The following is a 17,034-nucleotide window of genomic DNA, read 5'->3' as shown; positions in this document are numbered from 1 at the left end:
GGCAGAGTACTGTCGCACGCGCGTCCCCCGCTGGTTAAGCCCGCCGCCCATGCGCTACACGACACCCCGTCCTCGACGTGCTAGGGTCGCGTGTGTGGGGATGATCGCCCCCGCGCCACCCCGGCAGGTAGCGAGAATTACCCCCGCTGCCACCGACCCCCTACAATTTCCAGTCGTGTATCGCTTGAGCGGAGGGGTTGCTGACGGCCTTTCTCCCCCTGAAGGCTGGCATTAAGTAGTGGAAACGCCTTCTCTGAGGGATGTGAAACGGTTGTGAAAGCTGTCTACCGTTAAATCGCCGCACGCTACCGTGTAATCATGCTGTTATCCCACTTCAATGATTCCCGTGGAAACTGAACTTGCTGATCGACAAAAGCAGAGATTACTCGAAAGAAGCGATTCTTCATTTCATTAAAAAAAGTTTCCGTTCTCTTATAGGGTTAAATTGTGATTTACTAAATGTACATGCACCAGTGAAACGGAATTTTAAGCTGGAAGAGATGACTAGAAAAAAGGGCAGAGCAGAAACAATATAACGCCAAGAAGCTAGTAACACAGTTCTGCATAATTACTAATACACGCACTAAGGTACACAAAATATTTCTCTCTGAACATTTTACAAAACAGTGCACCGACAGGGTGCCCTATAACCTTTCGGTTCACGTTCCAGTTTTTACGTGTTCATAGACATTCCATAAGTTGATCCCTTGAACGTCATTTAACAAAATGAGGAATACTCTTTCGACTTGTCAAAGACAGAACATACATTAGTATAAAGATATAATACTAAAATACGTTTTGTGGTCAATGTAACGACTGCATTCCAGTGAAGGATGTATTGGCGCTACGCAACTTTTTAATAATAGGAAAGATGTCAGAAAAAGTAGACGACTGGATTCTTCTTAAGGGAGCGCACTGCACATTCTGTCTTATTTCCGTCGGCAGCAATAATGACCATAAATGAAGTATTTTCTATAGTCCGCAAACGCAAAGGGAAGCGACGTATTCCTTTGTAGTAAAGCTGTTGTCAACACGAAGGTTTGTTTGAACATCACAGGGCTTTACTAAACGTCGCTCTACCGGACTTTGTATGTGCTACGATTGTTCCTACCTTTGCACATATTCACTAGTGAAATCTGCGAAGCTCTCTGCTACGCCAGCCTCAAATCGAATGGACACGATGGGCTTAGCTGTTCTAATCTACATAAAGACCGAACTGCCTCAGCTGTTCTTGTAGGGCAGGTGTTCAAATACACATCTGGCCGTCCGGACTTAGATTTTTCCGTAGTTTCCACAAATAGCTCGCTGTGAAAGCCGAGATGGTCTTTTTCGCAGGACATTACCAATTATTTTTCCCCATCTTTCTTCATTCCGAGTTTGTGCTCACTCTGTAATATTGTCGTCGACGTAACATTCTTCTCTCTAGAGTGTATAAAAATTTCCGCTGTCAGTCACATTAAAAGATTATTTATTCGTCACACAACCGGTTTCGAGCTTGTGCCCATCCTCAGGTGTTTAGGCATTCATGTACACGTTTATATTCCTGGAGCTCACTGTTTGAATACAAAGAAATTTATTTGCTGGTTACTAAACAGATACTGGTGGAATAATTGTAAGTGGCAAATCAGCATTTGTCGAAAATATATCTGTGCATACATTAAGATAAAGTATCCTTATTATAATTTCCACTCAGTTGCACATTTCTTACCATTTTTACGTCCATGTTTCACTTTTTTAAATTGTAGCTGCATATTTCAATACTGTGTCGTGAACTCGTGATTTACACGGTGTTTACATTCAAACATGTACGTTATGGTCAAAGAACTTAGACATTGGTGGTGCAAAGATGTTGCTCATACAGAAACATGTAGGTTATGGTCAAAGACCTTAGACATGGGAAATGCAAGATGTTGCACATGTAGAAACTTAAAAAGCTATTATAAATTGCGAAATTGTTTTCTCAATTTATAATAGCTTTTTAAAAAATGGTAACTTAAAAAGCTATTATAAATTGCGAAATTGTTTTCTCAATTTATAATAGCTTTTTAAGTTTCTACATGTGCAACATCTTGCCCTTCCCATGTCTAAGGTCTTTGACCGTAACCTACATGTTTCTGTATGAGCAACATCTTTGCACCACCTATGTCTAAGGTCTTTGGCCATAACGTACATGTTTCAATGTAAACACCTTGTAAATCTCGAGTTCACGACACAGTAGTGAAATTTGCAGCTAAATTTTAAAAAAGTGAAACACGGACGTAAAAATGGTAACAAATGTGCAACTGAGTGTAAATACTGTCGCCACAGCATAAGTATAATAAGGATACTTCATCTTTATGTAAGTACAGATCTGTTTTCGACTAATGCTGCCTTGCCATTTACAAATGTTCCACTTGTATCTGTATAGTCACCAGCAAATAATTTTCTTTGTACTGAAACAGTAGTATCCAGCAATATAAACATGTACATGAATGTATAAACACCTGAGGAAGCCGGTCTTGTGACGAATAAATAATCTTTTATTGTGACTGGCAGTCGAAATTTTTTTACACCCTATAAATCAACAGTCAAGGAGTTCGACAGCATTCACTATCGATAAAGTTTTTTTTCTACTATTTAACCACATATTTAGTTTGTGTCTATGCAGTCGTGACTGAACCACTGGCTATGCCAACAACACAAATTAATGTGAAACATCTGTCACTTGCTCATCGTCTCCGAACTAACGGATAGGCAGCCATGCAGATAAAGTGCTTCCTACACGCTCTGCTATGCGCAATTAATTCAGCCTTGGTGTCCGCTAATAGAAATCATTGCCTCGCATACGAGACACTGTTATTTGTTTACTCTTGTAATGTGTACCACACTCTGTACGTTAGTTGCTGGTGTGACATCACGATTACCTTCTAATGGACGGCATGCAATTTCCCTAGTCATAAGCAGTTCAGTATTCCCTCGGTGTTGACAACACAGCTGGTACGCCACTGTAAACTCCTCGCGACGCACAGGAAACAACGTTGTTAACATCTCGCTGCGGCGCGATCAGCGTCAGCTCGCTATTACAACACATCGTCCTACTGTCTCCTTCAAGCGTGTGAGAATGCAAGGTCGACTATAAACGCTAGCTTTGATGTTCCCTTTGGTAACTGCGAGCGAGACCAGCGATCGTAAAACGAGTCAGCGCGGTCACGGATGGATACTATAGTCCGCTAATCACCTCTCGTGCTTCGTCCCATCTTTACTCGTTTCTGACCATATTTGACAAATGATGTCCCTTGTAGTGCCAGGTGGTAACGGGCGCGGCAACTACCTTTGACTGGCTAAAGTGACAGAGATCTATTAAGATAATACCGAAGAAGATAATCAACGCTCTTAAGACACAACCAGAATTACCAAATGATACACGTAAAAAAAAAACTAGCGGAGTCAACAGAAATAGTCGTTAAAATATCTGCATTTGACCCTAGTTGCAAAAATATTGTCAAGTGCGCATTATGGGTCACTTCGTTTTGTACAAATTAATTACGAAAAATGTTTGTCTGCCGCTATTTCAACTACAAATATATCGAAAGAGAGTTGACTTGGATTGTTACACATATCGAATATGACTAGCATCCTGTGCAGTGGCTAGTGGACAAGAAAGTTCATAAATAGAGGCTGTTGAATGTTCGAAAAATTCCGTCTCGTTTCTCTAGTTATTATAAAACTTCACGAATTTCCTGATTTGTATTAGCTAACGCAAGGAATTTAGAAATGATATAGTAGTACTTACGAGCCTTTAACAGAACTGTTCGCCTTCCCTGTTTTCCCGTTGCAAACCACGTAATTGTGATAAACCACTAACATCCACAATGAAATAATTCTGAAAATAATATTGGTTATTACATTTCCGACTTAGACATATAAATTCTTGTGACACGTGGGCTTTGGAGAACATTCTATTCGGCAGATTTTGATGTTTCAAAAATTATACTTAAGTGTAAACATTACCTAGCGTTTCCTGTTATGAATCAAGATCTTCGGTTGTTCTTGAGGTAATTCAGACACGAATATTGTCGTTTTTCAATAAATTTTCTGTGGTGGCTTCCTATTACAGAGTACGAAACGATAATCAAGCGCCACGTTAAATGAAGAATGGCGATATTCATATCGCTCGATACCAATTTAGCGCCAGTCTCTCGATCTCTGATCCGTTGTCTGAGACATCTATCTCAACAACAGTTTTCTTGTTACACACTCTCTAGGATGTTTCTGTTCTTTAATGTCAATTCACTGGGAGTACGACAAACTATTCTCAGTTATTTACAATCATTACCATTTGTTCTTGAGTGATTTCTGAAAATGGGAACACAATAGAAATAATATCTGCTTTACAGGTAGAGAGATAGTAAACTTTCGCACCATCTAAGGGGTACACTGAAGTTCACAAACTGAAAATTACTTGCTTTCGGATATTGTTGATATTTCGAGGGAATGCGGCCATGTCTACTAAAACAGTGGTGCGTTCAAATCAGCAACCTGGTTCACAGTTCTATGTTGCCCTACGCAGAAAAACACAGTCCAGTCATTATAATGTGACCACCGTCGGTGTTCGACGTTAACATGCAGTAACCATTCACAGACGACAGGTGGCAGCACTATCAGTGGAGGGGATATAAAGCGTATCGTGGGAACACGGGAAAAGTGCAGTCGTTGTAGCAGTGCGGAAGCGGACCGATTTATCTGACGTCCAAAAGAGCATGATCGATGGCTTTCGGGCCAAGGGTGGAAGCATTTTCGGGATGGCTAAGTTTGTAAATTGTTCATGCCGCCGTGGTTAAAGTATACCGTGCATGACAAAATGACGCCATCCAAACCTGCCGCCGAGGCAAATCTGGAGCACCGTGGGCCACAGGTGACTGGGTTGAACGACGGCTGCTGATACGTGTACCAGCGAACCGCAGCTGTTGAGCAACTGATGAACCCAGGGGCTACCAACAGTGGCTCATCAACGCTGCTGCGTATGGGCCTCCGCTGCAGACGCCCGGCTCACGCACTCACGCTGACTCCAGTTGGAATTTGGACTCCAGTACCGCAAGTGGCGACAGGCGGCTTTTTGACACGAATCACGTTTTACGCCCCATTGGACAGATGGCCGTTGGGCGCTTGCGGCGTGAAACGTCTGAAAGCAGACACCCTGCTCGGTACGGGCCAAGCCGGAGTAGCAAGCGCTGTGGTCTGGGGAATGTTTTCGTAGCAATCTCTGGGTGATCTCGTCATTCTGGAAAGCACAGTGGAGCAACACAAGTATGCATCTATCCTTGGGGATCAGTCCACCCGCACAAGCAGTTTGTTCCTCCTCGGCACGGTGGCATCTACCAACAGGACAACGGATCGTGTCCCAAAGCTTGCACTGTACGTGCGCAGTTCGAAGAACACCGAGGCGAGTTTTACGTGCTCTCCTGGCCATCAGACTCCTTGGATTTAAATCCAGCCGAAAACCTGTGGGACCACCTCGATCTCTGTGTAGGCGCCGTGGCCACTCAACCGAGTGGTGGTCACGCCCCTGGAGTCGGGGGGGATCCACATCCCTGCCGGTCCGTCCAGAAACTCACTGACTCACTCCCTGCACGTCCTAGAGCGGTGCGCGCTGGAAAAAGCGATCATCAGGCTTTTGAAAGACGGGCAGGTTAATGTGACCGGGCAGTGTATTTAATTGTCTGGAACACAAATTTCGACGTAGTTTCGGTTCATTTGATATGTACTAACGTGTCCGTAGTGGAATTGGAAGCCGCGATCTCTGTTTACAAAGCAGCGATGCCACAGCGAGACCTGGGTAGCTCCCAAGTGGCGTATACGTAGCACGTGATGTAACAGGTATTTAGCTGCTGTCACTATTTTATACACTCCTGGAAATTGAAATAAGAACACCGTGAATTCATTGTCCCAGGAAGGGGAAACTTTATTGACACATTCCTGGGGTCAGATACATCACATGATCACACTGACAGAACCACAGGCACATAGACACAGGCAACAGAGCATGCACAATGTCGGCACTAGTACAGTGTATATCCACCTTTCGCAGCAATGCAGGCTGCTATTCTCCCATGGAGACGATCGTAGAGATGCTGGATGTAGTCCTGTGGAACGGCTTGCCATGCCATTTCCACCTGGCGCCTCAGTTGGACCAGCGTTCGTGCTGGACGTGCAGACCGCGTGAGACGACGCTTCATCCAGTCCCAAACATGCTCAATGGGGGACAGATCCGGAGATATTGCTGGCCAGGGTAGTTGACTTACACCTTCTAGAGCACGTTGGGTGGCACGGGATACATGCGGACGTGCATTGTCCTGTTGGAACAGCAAGTTCCCTTGCCGGTCTAGGAATGGTAGAACGATGAGTTCGATGACGGTTTGGATGTACCGTGCACTATTCAGTGTCCCCTCGACGATCACCAGTGGTGTACGGCCAGTGTAGGAGATCGCTCCCCACACCATGATGCCGGGTGTTGGCCCTGTGTGCCTCGGTCGTATGCAGTCCTGATTGTGGCGCTCACCTGCACGGCGCCAAACACGGATACGACCATCATTGGCACCAAGGCAGAAGCGACTCTCATCGCTGAAGACGACACGTCTCCATTCGTCCCTCCATTCACGCCTGTCGCGACACCACTGGAGGCGGGCTGCACGATGTTGGGGCGTGAGCGGAAGACGGCCTAACGGTGTGCGGGACCGTAGCCCAGTTTCGTGGAGACGGTTGCGAATGGTCCTCGCCGATACCCCAGGAGCAACAGTGTCCCTAACTTGCTGGGAAGTGGCGGTGCGGTCCCCTACGGCACTGCGTAGGATCCTACGGTCTTGGCGTGCATCCGTGCGTCGCTGCGGTCCGGTCCCAGGTCGACGGGCACGTGCACCTTCCGCCGACCACTGGCGATAACATCGATGTACTGTGGAGACCTCACGCCCCACGTGTTGAGCAATTCGGCGGTACGTCCACCCGGCCTCCCGCATGCCCACTATACGCCCTCGCTCAAAGTCCGTCAACTGCACATAGGGTTCACGTCCACGCTGTCGCGGCATGCTACCAGTGTTAAAGACTGCGATGGAGCTCCGTATGCCACGGCAAACTGGCTGACACTGACGGCGGCGGTGCACAACTGCTGCGCAGCTAGCGCCATTCGACGGCCAACACCGCGGTTCCTGGTGTGTCCGCTGTGCCGTGCGTGTGATCATTGCTTGTACAGCCCTCTCGCAGTGTCCGGAGCAAGTATGGTGGGTCTGACACACCGGTGTCAATGTGTTCTTTTTTCCATTTCCAGTAGTGTATTTAGCTGCTGTCACTATTTTATATTTCTGATGCAATTTTGAAACAAATCGTGACTCGATGTTAATTTGCATTGGCTTGAAGTCAGCGTCTGTAAAGACTGTCGTACCTAGTGCTGAAACTGGGCAGTCCATAAGGTAGTGTTACGGAGATGGTAATGAAAGAGAAACAAGTGTTGTCTTTGGAAGATATGCGATGTGTTTCGGGAGATAAGTTTTTTGAGTAAATTCAGAGCACCAGTACGTGAGAACAGTTACAAAACAGACTACGGTGTTGGAAGTGCGTACTTACCGAGCAGGATGTATCTGGTGGCGGGACGTGCTTGTACCGCTGTCGCGAGCAACAGCAGGCACGCCAGCGCTAATCGCACCAACGTCGACGCCATGGCGCTGTCACCGTCACGGTGCCCTGCACACAGCACAGTGGAACATGTTAGGCTCACCGCTATGCTGTCTTTCAATTCCTATTATCATTACAAAACATTATTTTAAATGGCTCACGAGAAAAGAAAGTAGGAAAATTAATAAGGAAAGACGGTATGTTAAGGTTTAAACCGATTTACTCGGGTAGGACATGGATGGTGCAAGAAACTGGCCATGTCCCATTCTTTACAATGATTAGGGTTAGCCTGCAGACTCTGAAGGAGATTTGAATCTCTCTCTCTCTCTCTCTCTCTCTCTCTCTCTCTCTCTCTCCTCTCGAATTCAGGATCAGTCGACGATATGCCATTACTCTGTAAAGTTTCAGTTTGAGTTTGAGAACAGTTCTGTGAGTTAACGCTACTGACGCTCCAGTCTGCATAGGAAAAACAGCCTGTGACCACCTGAACCTTAAGGAAGTGGGAACTAATAATAGCGGAAATAGCGCTACGATTTTTTCGCATTTCTTTCCGAGGTCGCTCCTGATTCACCTACCCGCAGTATGCTAAAACAGTTATGCCACTGCTTAAGTCCAAGGAATGGGCTGGAGCGTATGTGGCCAACGCAGCCTTCCCTGCAGCTTCACGTCATACCTTAAACTCCCTGTAACAGCTCTCTCGCATGGGCTGACTGAAAATCTTTGCCGAGATGTAGTTTTAACCCGCCACTAATGTTCCCAGTGAGTACGGTTTAGAAACCAGGAAAAATTAGGATTTTGTTAAAGTCTGCTATCGTGAGAACACAAAAATATCTATGTTGTTTGCCAATGACAATATTGTTGAATTTGTAAGTATATTTCCTGGCTGACTATTTCAAATAGTGGAGACTTAAGTCGTCAGCCAGCTAATTCGGTCCACTAGACAGTTCTGCAAGGGACGCGGCAGCCCAGAGAGGTGCGATGCTGTCGAAATACCAGAGGCAGACCAACACCGCCGATAAGGGACGACCCACGAGTGAACACAAACGACAGCGGGTCTAGCCGCGCACTGCAGCCTAGAGCTCTCGCTCCATTTTCAGAAGTAGCCACACTCTCTTCTAACGGCACTTCTTAGATCGAGTGGAGCCATTCGTTCCACTTGTAAGAAAATGCAGAATTTGCCTGTTCCGAATTCATGAGCATCTACGCCCCTGTGTACATTATTAGTCTATCGCAATAGTGGTATTGCATGTGGAAGTTAGGGCGCTTCGATCTGTTTGACACAAGTTTTTGTTTTGATATTTCACGAGGATACGCTGAACCACTTGACAGTATAACCACAACTGTTTTGAAATCATTCACAGTTCGATGTGTTTTCCTTGGTCATCACTTTACTTGTGTACGGTAACGTCGCCACGTATTTCCGATAACGGTCGCGAGAGTCCAAGTGCAGTAATGTCGTAGTCGGATAGTACACGATGTTTATTTCATGTCATGTTGTTGTTGTTGTTGTTGTTGTTGCTGTTGCAGTCTTCAGTTAGAAGACTGGTTTTATGCAGCTCAGCACGGAAGTCCACCCTGTGCAAGCCTCTGAACGGCTACTGTAGCCTACATCCACCTGAGCCTGTTTTCTGTAGTCTAGCTTTTGTCTCCCTCTACAACATTTATCTCCCACAATTCATTCTATAACTAAATTGATTCCGCGATGCCTCACAATGTGTCCTGTCTTCTTTCAGTTGTGCCATAAATTTATTTTCTCCCCAATCCGATTCAGTACCTACTCATTAATTATCCAACGTACCCATTTAATCTTATCCTTTCGTAGCACCAAAATTTAAATGATTATATTCTCCATCCGTCGGAACAGTTTATCATCAAAGTTCCGCTCTTGAACTTCAAAATAGACTTCCCAACACTCAAAATTATTTTATTTGCTGTCCAAGCGCCAAACCTTCTACTTTTAGTCCCTCATTTCCTTATATAATTATTTCAGCGTCGCCTGATTTAATTATACTACATTGCATTGGCCTTGTTTCACTTTCGTTGATTTTGTATTATAATTTATGTCATATCATTAACTCATATCATCACTAATATCATCCAGAGAGAAAATTGCTCTACAGCCTTACAAAGAATGAAACCATATTTGCATGATAATATTTGTTAGTAATTGTTAACCCGCTTAAGACCGGTCCTGAAATACTCTTTATACTTTGCGATCAACTGTAATGTTCCAGTGGCATACGAGTGGGTGGCGTGGAGTGGACTGGGCGTTAAGATATCCGTCTGCACCTTTTCGTGACTGTAAACGTGCTGACTCCAAGAAGTTCCTCAGGTGACAGGAGAGACGGAACATGGCGGCAGCAAGATCAGGACTGTAAGATGGATGGTCCAAAGGCCTTCCAGCGCGACGCTTACAGAGATCGAGCATGCGACCGTGTGAGGGCGTGCGTTCTCATGGATCAGCGCGACACCCGTACTGACCATCCCGCACCTGTTTCTTGCGTTTCATTTCAGTTGCAGGAGAGGGGTAACTGTTGCGGGAAAACACAAAACGACGGTTCTCGAGATCACGCTAGAGCGGCGAATCCAGGAGGCCGTAATCGGAAAGAAACAGCCGTCTACTATTCATCATTTTCGTTTCCATAACCACCTGTAAATTGTGTTCATCGACAACGCCCTATTAGTACTGTTTGGGCGCAGATCTTAAAAGCACTTGTTATAATTGTTGCTGTTCCAGTGGCATACGAGTCGGTGGCGTGGAGTGGACTGGGCGTTAAGATATCCGTCTGCACCTTTTCGTGACTGTAAACGTGCTGACTCCAAGAAGTTCCTCAGGTGACAGGAGAGACGGAACATGGCGGCAGCAAGTCTTAAGGAACTACAATTGGCAATATGCTTTAGAAGGGCACTCGAACTGTACACTAAACAGAAGCTGCGTTTTTATTTTTTTTATCGACGATACATTCTGTGCGTCCAAAAACTTCATCATAGTCGATACGACGAGCGACTGACAACAATCGCATAGATAAATAGCTCAATGCATCTGTTACACATTCGCTTCACACTTCTCGATATAAAGCCTACTTTTTTTGTCGGTGGGTGGAACTTATTTTCTGCACAACCCATTTTAAAATTTTTTCATTAGTTCAAAGCCCAGAAGGTTCAAATGGCTCTGAGCACTATGGGACTCAACTGCTGTGGTCATAAGTCCCCTAGAACTTAGAACTACTTAAACCTAACTAACCTAAGGACATCACACACATCCATGCCCGAGGCAGGATTCGAACCTGCGACCGTAGCGGTCGTGCGGTTCCAGACTGTAGCGCCTTAAACCGCTCGGCCACTCCGGCCGGCTAAAGCCCAGAAGCGCTGGGGACCTCTTTGGAAATGTTACTGTAACAACCACTATATCGTGCCAATAGGAAATGGTATAAAATTTATCGACACGGAGAAAACCTTCTCTTGTAAACACGTTACATCACATCGATGTGTGAACAAGCTCGTAACCTTCCTAGATAGCAGAGGTCTTGTTTGCAAGCCAGAACAGGTTATGGTGACTCGAGGGTTGCAAAAAGTAAACACTGCTTGCGTAACTTGAGAGTTGGTCCTCATCCGGTCTACTTGCACCTGGAGGCGACTGGATCGCTTGCTGCCGTCTACTCTAAACTCCTACTTTGCTGGAAACACTCTAGATATATTAAGGACGGTGCTAGCATGTTGCTTCTTTACTGGGTCAACAAGTGGTGAAACACAGAAGTGATACAGTCCGTATATATATATATATATATATATATATATATATATATATATATATATATATATATATTTGGGTAATATGATTTACGTAGTACAGTGTTAATTCTACCAATGGCGGTCGTCCATAGTGCTATGATATTATATCTGAAGCTATAAAAGTAATCACAAGGTGAACAGTCCGCAGTACTAACACACACGTATAGGTAGATATCTTTCTTATGGTGGCCTTGCAAATCCCTGTTCACAGTCTTAGAAATATCAGTATAACGTTGGCTTTCCCTGGTTTAAATTTTGAGGATGTTTACAGACTCCGCAGTGTAGTAAATTAATGGAAAGAAATTTCTTAAGAGGACGCGATCTCAAACTGTTTGGGACATGGCTGTACAATTACGCCACCAAACTTGGATATGCATAAGTATATATACTGAAGCGCCAAGGAAACTGGTATAGGCATGCGTATTCAGATATACGTAAACGGGCAGTACGCGGCGCTGAAGTCGACAACGCCTATGTAAGACAACAAGTGTCTGGCGCAGTCGTTAGATAGGTTACTGCTGCTACAATGGCAGGTTATCAAGATTTAAGTTAGTTTGAACGTGGTGTTGTAGTCGGCGCACGAGCGATGGGACACAGCATCTGCGAGGCACCGATGAAGTGGGGATTTTCCCGTACGACAATTTCACGAGTGTACCGTGCATATCGGGAATCCGGTAAAACATCAAATCTCCGACATCGCTGCTGTCGGAAAAAGACCCTACAAGCACAGGAGCAAACGACGCCTGAAGAGAATTGCTTAACGTGACAGAAGTGCAACCCTTTCCCAGACTGATGCAGATTTCAATGCTGGGTCATCAATAAGTGTCAGCGTGCGAACCACTCAATGAAAAATCATCGATGTGGTCTTTCGGAGCCCAAGGCCCACTCGTGTACGCTTGATAACTGCACGACAGAAAGCTTTACGTCTCGCCTGAGCCCATCAACAGCGACATTGGATTGTTGATGACTGGAAACGTGTTGCCAGGTCTGGTTGCTAATACTATCGAGCGGATGGACGTGTATGGGTATGGAGACAACCTCATGAATCCACGGACCCTGCATGTCAGCAGAGGACTGTTCAAGCTGGTGGAGGTTCTGTAATGGAGTAGGACGTGTGCAGTTGGAGTGGTATGGGACCCCTGATGCGTCTAGATACGACTCTGACGGGTGACACGTACGTAAGCATCCTGTCTGATCACCTGCATCCATTCGTGTCCTTTGTGTATTCAGACGGACAGTTCCAGCAGGACAATGCGACACCCCACACGGTCAGAGTTTCTATAGAGTGGCTCGAGGAACACTCTTCTGAGTTTAAACACTTCCGCTGGCCACCAGACTCCCCAGACATGAACATTACTGAGCATATCTGGGATGCCTTGCAACGTGCTGTTCGGAAGAGATCTCCACCCCCTCGTACTCTTACAGATTTATGGACAGCCTCACCGACAGTTCCCTCTAGCAGTACTTCAGACATCAGTCCATGCCAGTCATGTTGTGGCACTTCTGCGTGCTCGGGGGGAGGGTGCTACACGATATTAGGCAGGTGTACCAGTTTCTTTGGCTCATCAGTGCATATAGGCGAGATTCTTAAGGCAGGGACGATGCCAGGTAACAGGACACCCATGTGATATACTCTGAAGTACACCGAATGACAGAAAAATGACGGACATATACTCGATGACGATACACGAAACAATTAAACGCTTAACCTTCACACCGCTCATAGAACTCGCATTAGGGGGGGGGGGACGGTCCTTACGTGGCCATCCGGAATTAAGGTTTCCCCTCAATCGCTTGAGGCAAACGGCAGGATGGTTCCTCTGACCAGGGCACGGCCGAGTTCCTTCCCAGTCCTTCCCTAAACCAAATCTGTTCTCCAATGACCTCGTCATCGACGGGACGTTAAACACTAACCTTCCTTCCTTCTAACGTCCACTGTTTCCGCCTTGCACACCTTGCCGTCATTATGCAGATGGCTGCTAATCCTTAACCTGAGGAAAGAAGAAGAAGTCACTGGATGGGATCTCTAAGAGAATACAGGGGTTGCGGCACTGTTTGATAGTGTAAAGCAGGGGCACATGTGACTGTCACGTGCAGAACAGAAGAACACTGTCGGACAGTTTGCCGCGACAGTTCGCCTTCACAACCTGCCGCAACTTCGTCGGATTTCGGTAGTACGTGTCCGCAAAACTTTCACAGCATAATGTGTTAGCTCCACACGGTTCTAGGCGCTCAGTCCGGAACCGCGCGACCGCTACGGTCGCGGGTTCGAATCCTGCCTGGGGCATGGATGTGTGTGATGTCCTTAGGTTAGTTAGGTTTAAGTAGTTCTAAGTTCTAGGGGACTGATGACCACAGATGTTAAGTCCCATAGTGCTCAGAGCCATTTGAACCATTTTTGTTAGCTCCACAACATGACAGTCCCATAAAACTCTCAGCATCGCCTTGTCCGGTGACGGCTAGGTCTCCAGCTCTCTCCACAGTGGTGAACGGACACGTTCCCACTGCTCGCTGTGCCTCTGTGTGTGAGCGTCATAGTGCTACGGGCAGCACTCGTCCACAGTGAATGCGCAGCTAAAGGCGTCCTCTGTACTGGCCTGTCACTGCTGCGACAGTTCCGCTGCTACCTCGGTTCGGGGGCTTAACGTCGGGCGAGATGTTCAAAGCTGATCCACGACTGACTTCACCTTTTTAAAGTATCAGCTCGATTGCGATAGTCTGCTCTTCGAACTCCAGGGCTTGTACTTTTCTTGCGATTACGAGTTCTCCACAAAATAATGATCTGCCACTTCGTACCCGCCAATCAGGCTTGCCTGACCACACTGGAACCGATTTCTCCACACATGATGGCGTATTATACCGCACATTTCCACCAGCTCAGAGTGGACTGTTGCAGTTCAGTTGCAGTTGCCATTCAAATGCGGAAAGCGATTTACCGCGCGGTATTCAGCTTTATCAAGGGGTGTGCCATTTCGTTTTGGTTCCTGTAGCGACTTGCTACGGTACTGCAGCGTGGGGGTTTCTGTGTGTACTTCGACTGCAACACAATCACTTGCAAACAAATGTAAAATTGTTGGCGCACTTACAACTTTATGAGTGCCCGTCTTTACCAACTCTTACGAACTTACGAACACTCAATGAGATATAAAAAGACACTTACACACACACACACACACGCACAACACGGCACAAGTTGTCTTCCAGCAGAGACACTACGACAGTTCTCACCAAACGTTCAAAATCAGCACTACATTAAATTCAAGGCAACGATAAACAAGTGAGCAGTGACAACATAGCATCTCTAACTGAGAATGGAGACAGAAGCATCTGCTCAAATGACGTTTTGTGGTGAATATGCGTGAAGTAAATGTGATGGTCAAATTACATAAAAATTGAGTGAAAACAGGTAATCAAGAGCTGTGGAAGAAGATATCCACAAAAAATACATAACAGGACGAAAAATGTAAGAACAGGTAAATACAGTACTACACGTAATTAGCACCAACGATAAAAAGTAGGCTTCAAAAATGCACAAATTTTCTTCATGACTAGTTTACACAAGACATGCTACCAAAGGGACAAAAAGGGCACAAAAACCGATCTGTAAAAAAGCATTTTCGCTAGCAGTGTAATTTTCAGGTGAACTATCGAAAACTGACCAAAAACCTCGACTAAGTAGTTAGGGATTACAATTACGAATAATTTAAATTGGAACGATCGCACAGATAATGTTGCGAGGGAAGCAAACCAAAGCCAATAATGGCACAAAGCTTAGAAGATGCAACAGGTCTGCTATAGAGACTGTTTACACTTCGCTTGTCCATCCTCTTGCGCATTATTGCTGTGCGGTGTGCGATCCGCATCAGATAGGATTGATGGGGGACACCGAAAAACTTCAAAGAAGGGCAGCTCGTTTTGTATTATCGCGAAATAGGGGAGATAGTGCCAGAGACATGATCAGGATTTGGGGTGGCAGTCATTAGAACAAAGACGTATGTCACTGCGGCAGGACTTTCTCATGGAATTTCAATCACTAACTTTCTCCTCAGAGTGTGAAAATACTTCGTTGGCGCATACCTATATAGGGAGAAACGATCACCATAATAAAAAGAGACAAATCAGAGCTCACGCGGAAAGATTTAAGCGTTCGTTCTCCCCGCGCGCTGTTCCAAAGTGGAACAGTAGAGAAGTACTTTAAAAGTGGTTCGATAAACACTCTGGCAATCATCTACATGATTGCAGAGTAATCATGTAGATCTAGATGTAGATAAAAAATACACATGTTACAATTTTTAGGCGTACAGTAGATAAACGATTATAAAATTTGTATTATGTTGTTGTTGTTGTGGTCTTCAGTCCTGAGACTGGTTTGATGCAGCTCTCCATGCTACTCTATCCTGTGCAAGCTTCTTCATCTCCCAGTATCTACTGCAACCTACATCCTTCTGAATCTGCTTAGTGTATTCATCTCTTGGTCTCCTTCTACGATTTTTACCCTCCACGCTGCCCTCCAATGCTAAATTTGTGATCCCTTGATGCCTCAAAACATGTCCTACCAACCGATCCCTTCTTCTAGTCAAGTTGTGCCACAAACTTGTCTTATCCCCAATCCTATTCAATACCTCCTCATTAGTTACGTGATCTACCCACCTTATCTTCAGCATTCTTCTGTAGCACCACATTTCGAAAGCTTCTATTCTCTTCTTGTCCAGACTAGTTATCGTCCATGTTTCACTTCCATACATGGCTACACTCCATACAAATACTTTCAGAAACGACTTCCTAACACTTAAATCTATACTCGATGTTAACAAATTCCTCTTCTTGAGAAACGCTTTCCTTGCCATTGCCAGTCTACATTTTATATCCTCTCTACTTCGACCATCATCGGTTATTTTACTCCCTAAATAGCAAAACTCCTTTACTACTTTAAGTGTCTCATTTCCTAATCTAATTCCCCCAGCATCACCCGACTTAATTTGACTACATTCCATTATCCTCGTTTTACTTTTGTTGATGTTCATCTTATATCCTCCTTTCAAGACACTGTCCATTCCGTTCAACTGCTCTTCCAAGTCCTTTGCTGTCTCTGACAGAATTACAATGTCATCGGCGAACCTCAAAGTTTTTACTTCTTCTCCATGAATTTTAATACCTACTCCGAATTTTTCTTTTGTTTCCTTTACTGCTTGCTCAATATACAGATTGAATAACATCGGGGAGAGGCTACAACCCTGTCTCACTCCTTTCCCAACCACTGCTTCCCTTTCATGTCCCTCGACTCTTATAACTGCCATCTGGTTTCTGTACAAACTGTAAATAGCCTTTCGCTCCCTGTATTTTACCCCTGCCACCTTCAGAATTTGAAAGAGAGTATTCCAGTTAACATTGTCAAAAGCTTTCTCTAAGTCTACAAATGCTAGAAACGTAGGTTTGCCTTTTCTTAATCTTTCTTCTAAGATAAGTCGTAAGGTCAGTATTGCCTCACGTGTTCCAACATTTCTACGGAATCCAAACTGATCTTCCCCGAGGTCGGCTTCTACCAGTTTTTCCATTCGTCTGTAAAGAATTCGTGTTAGTATTTTGCAGCTGTGACTT

General features: G+C 45.2%; 1 protein-coding gene across 3 annotated transcripts in view; it reads right to left on the bottom strand.

Moving 5' to 3' along the window:
* LOC126189044 (fibroblast growth factor receptor 3-like) overlaps positions 1-17,034 on the bottom strand; it is a 472,954-nt gene that overhangs the window by 196,186 nt on the left and 259,734 nt on the right. For all 3 annotated transcript variants that reach the window (XM_049930898.1, XM_049930897.1, XM_049930896.1), the window contains exon 2: positions 7,597-7,713. In XM_049930898.1, the coding sequence (XP_049786855.1) occupies positions 7,597-7,713 (117 nt within the window). The remainder of the gene's footprint in view (positions 1-7,596; positions 7,714-17,034) is intronic.

This window comes from Schistocerca cancellata, chromosome 5 (genome assembly GCF_023864275.1).
Source record: "Schistocerca cancellata isolate TAMUIC-IGC-003103 chromosome 5, iqSchCanc2.1, whole genome shotgun sequence".
In the NCBI taxonomy this organism is placed as follows: Eukaryota; Metazoa; Arthropoda; class Insecta; order Orthoptera; family Acrididae; genus Schistocerca; species Schistocerca cancellata.
Note: the sequence above shows the minus strand (reverse complement) of the source record. Positions and strands in the feature narration are given on the sequence as shown.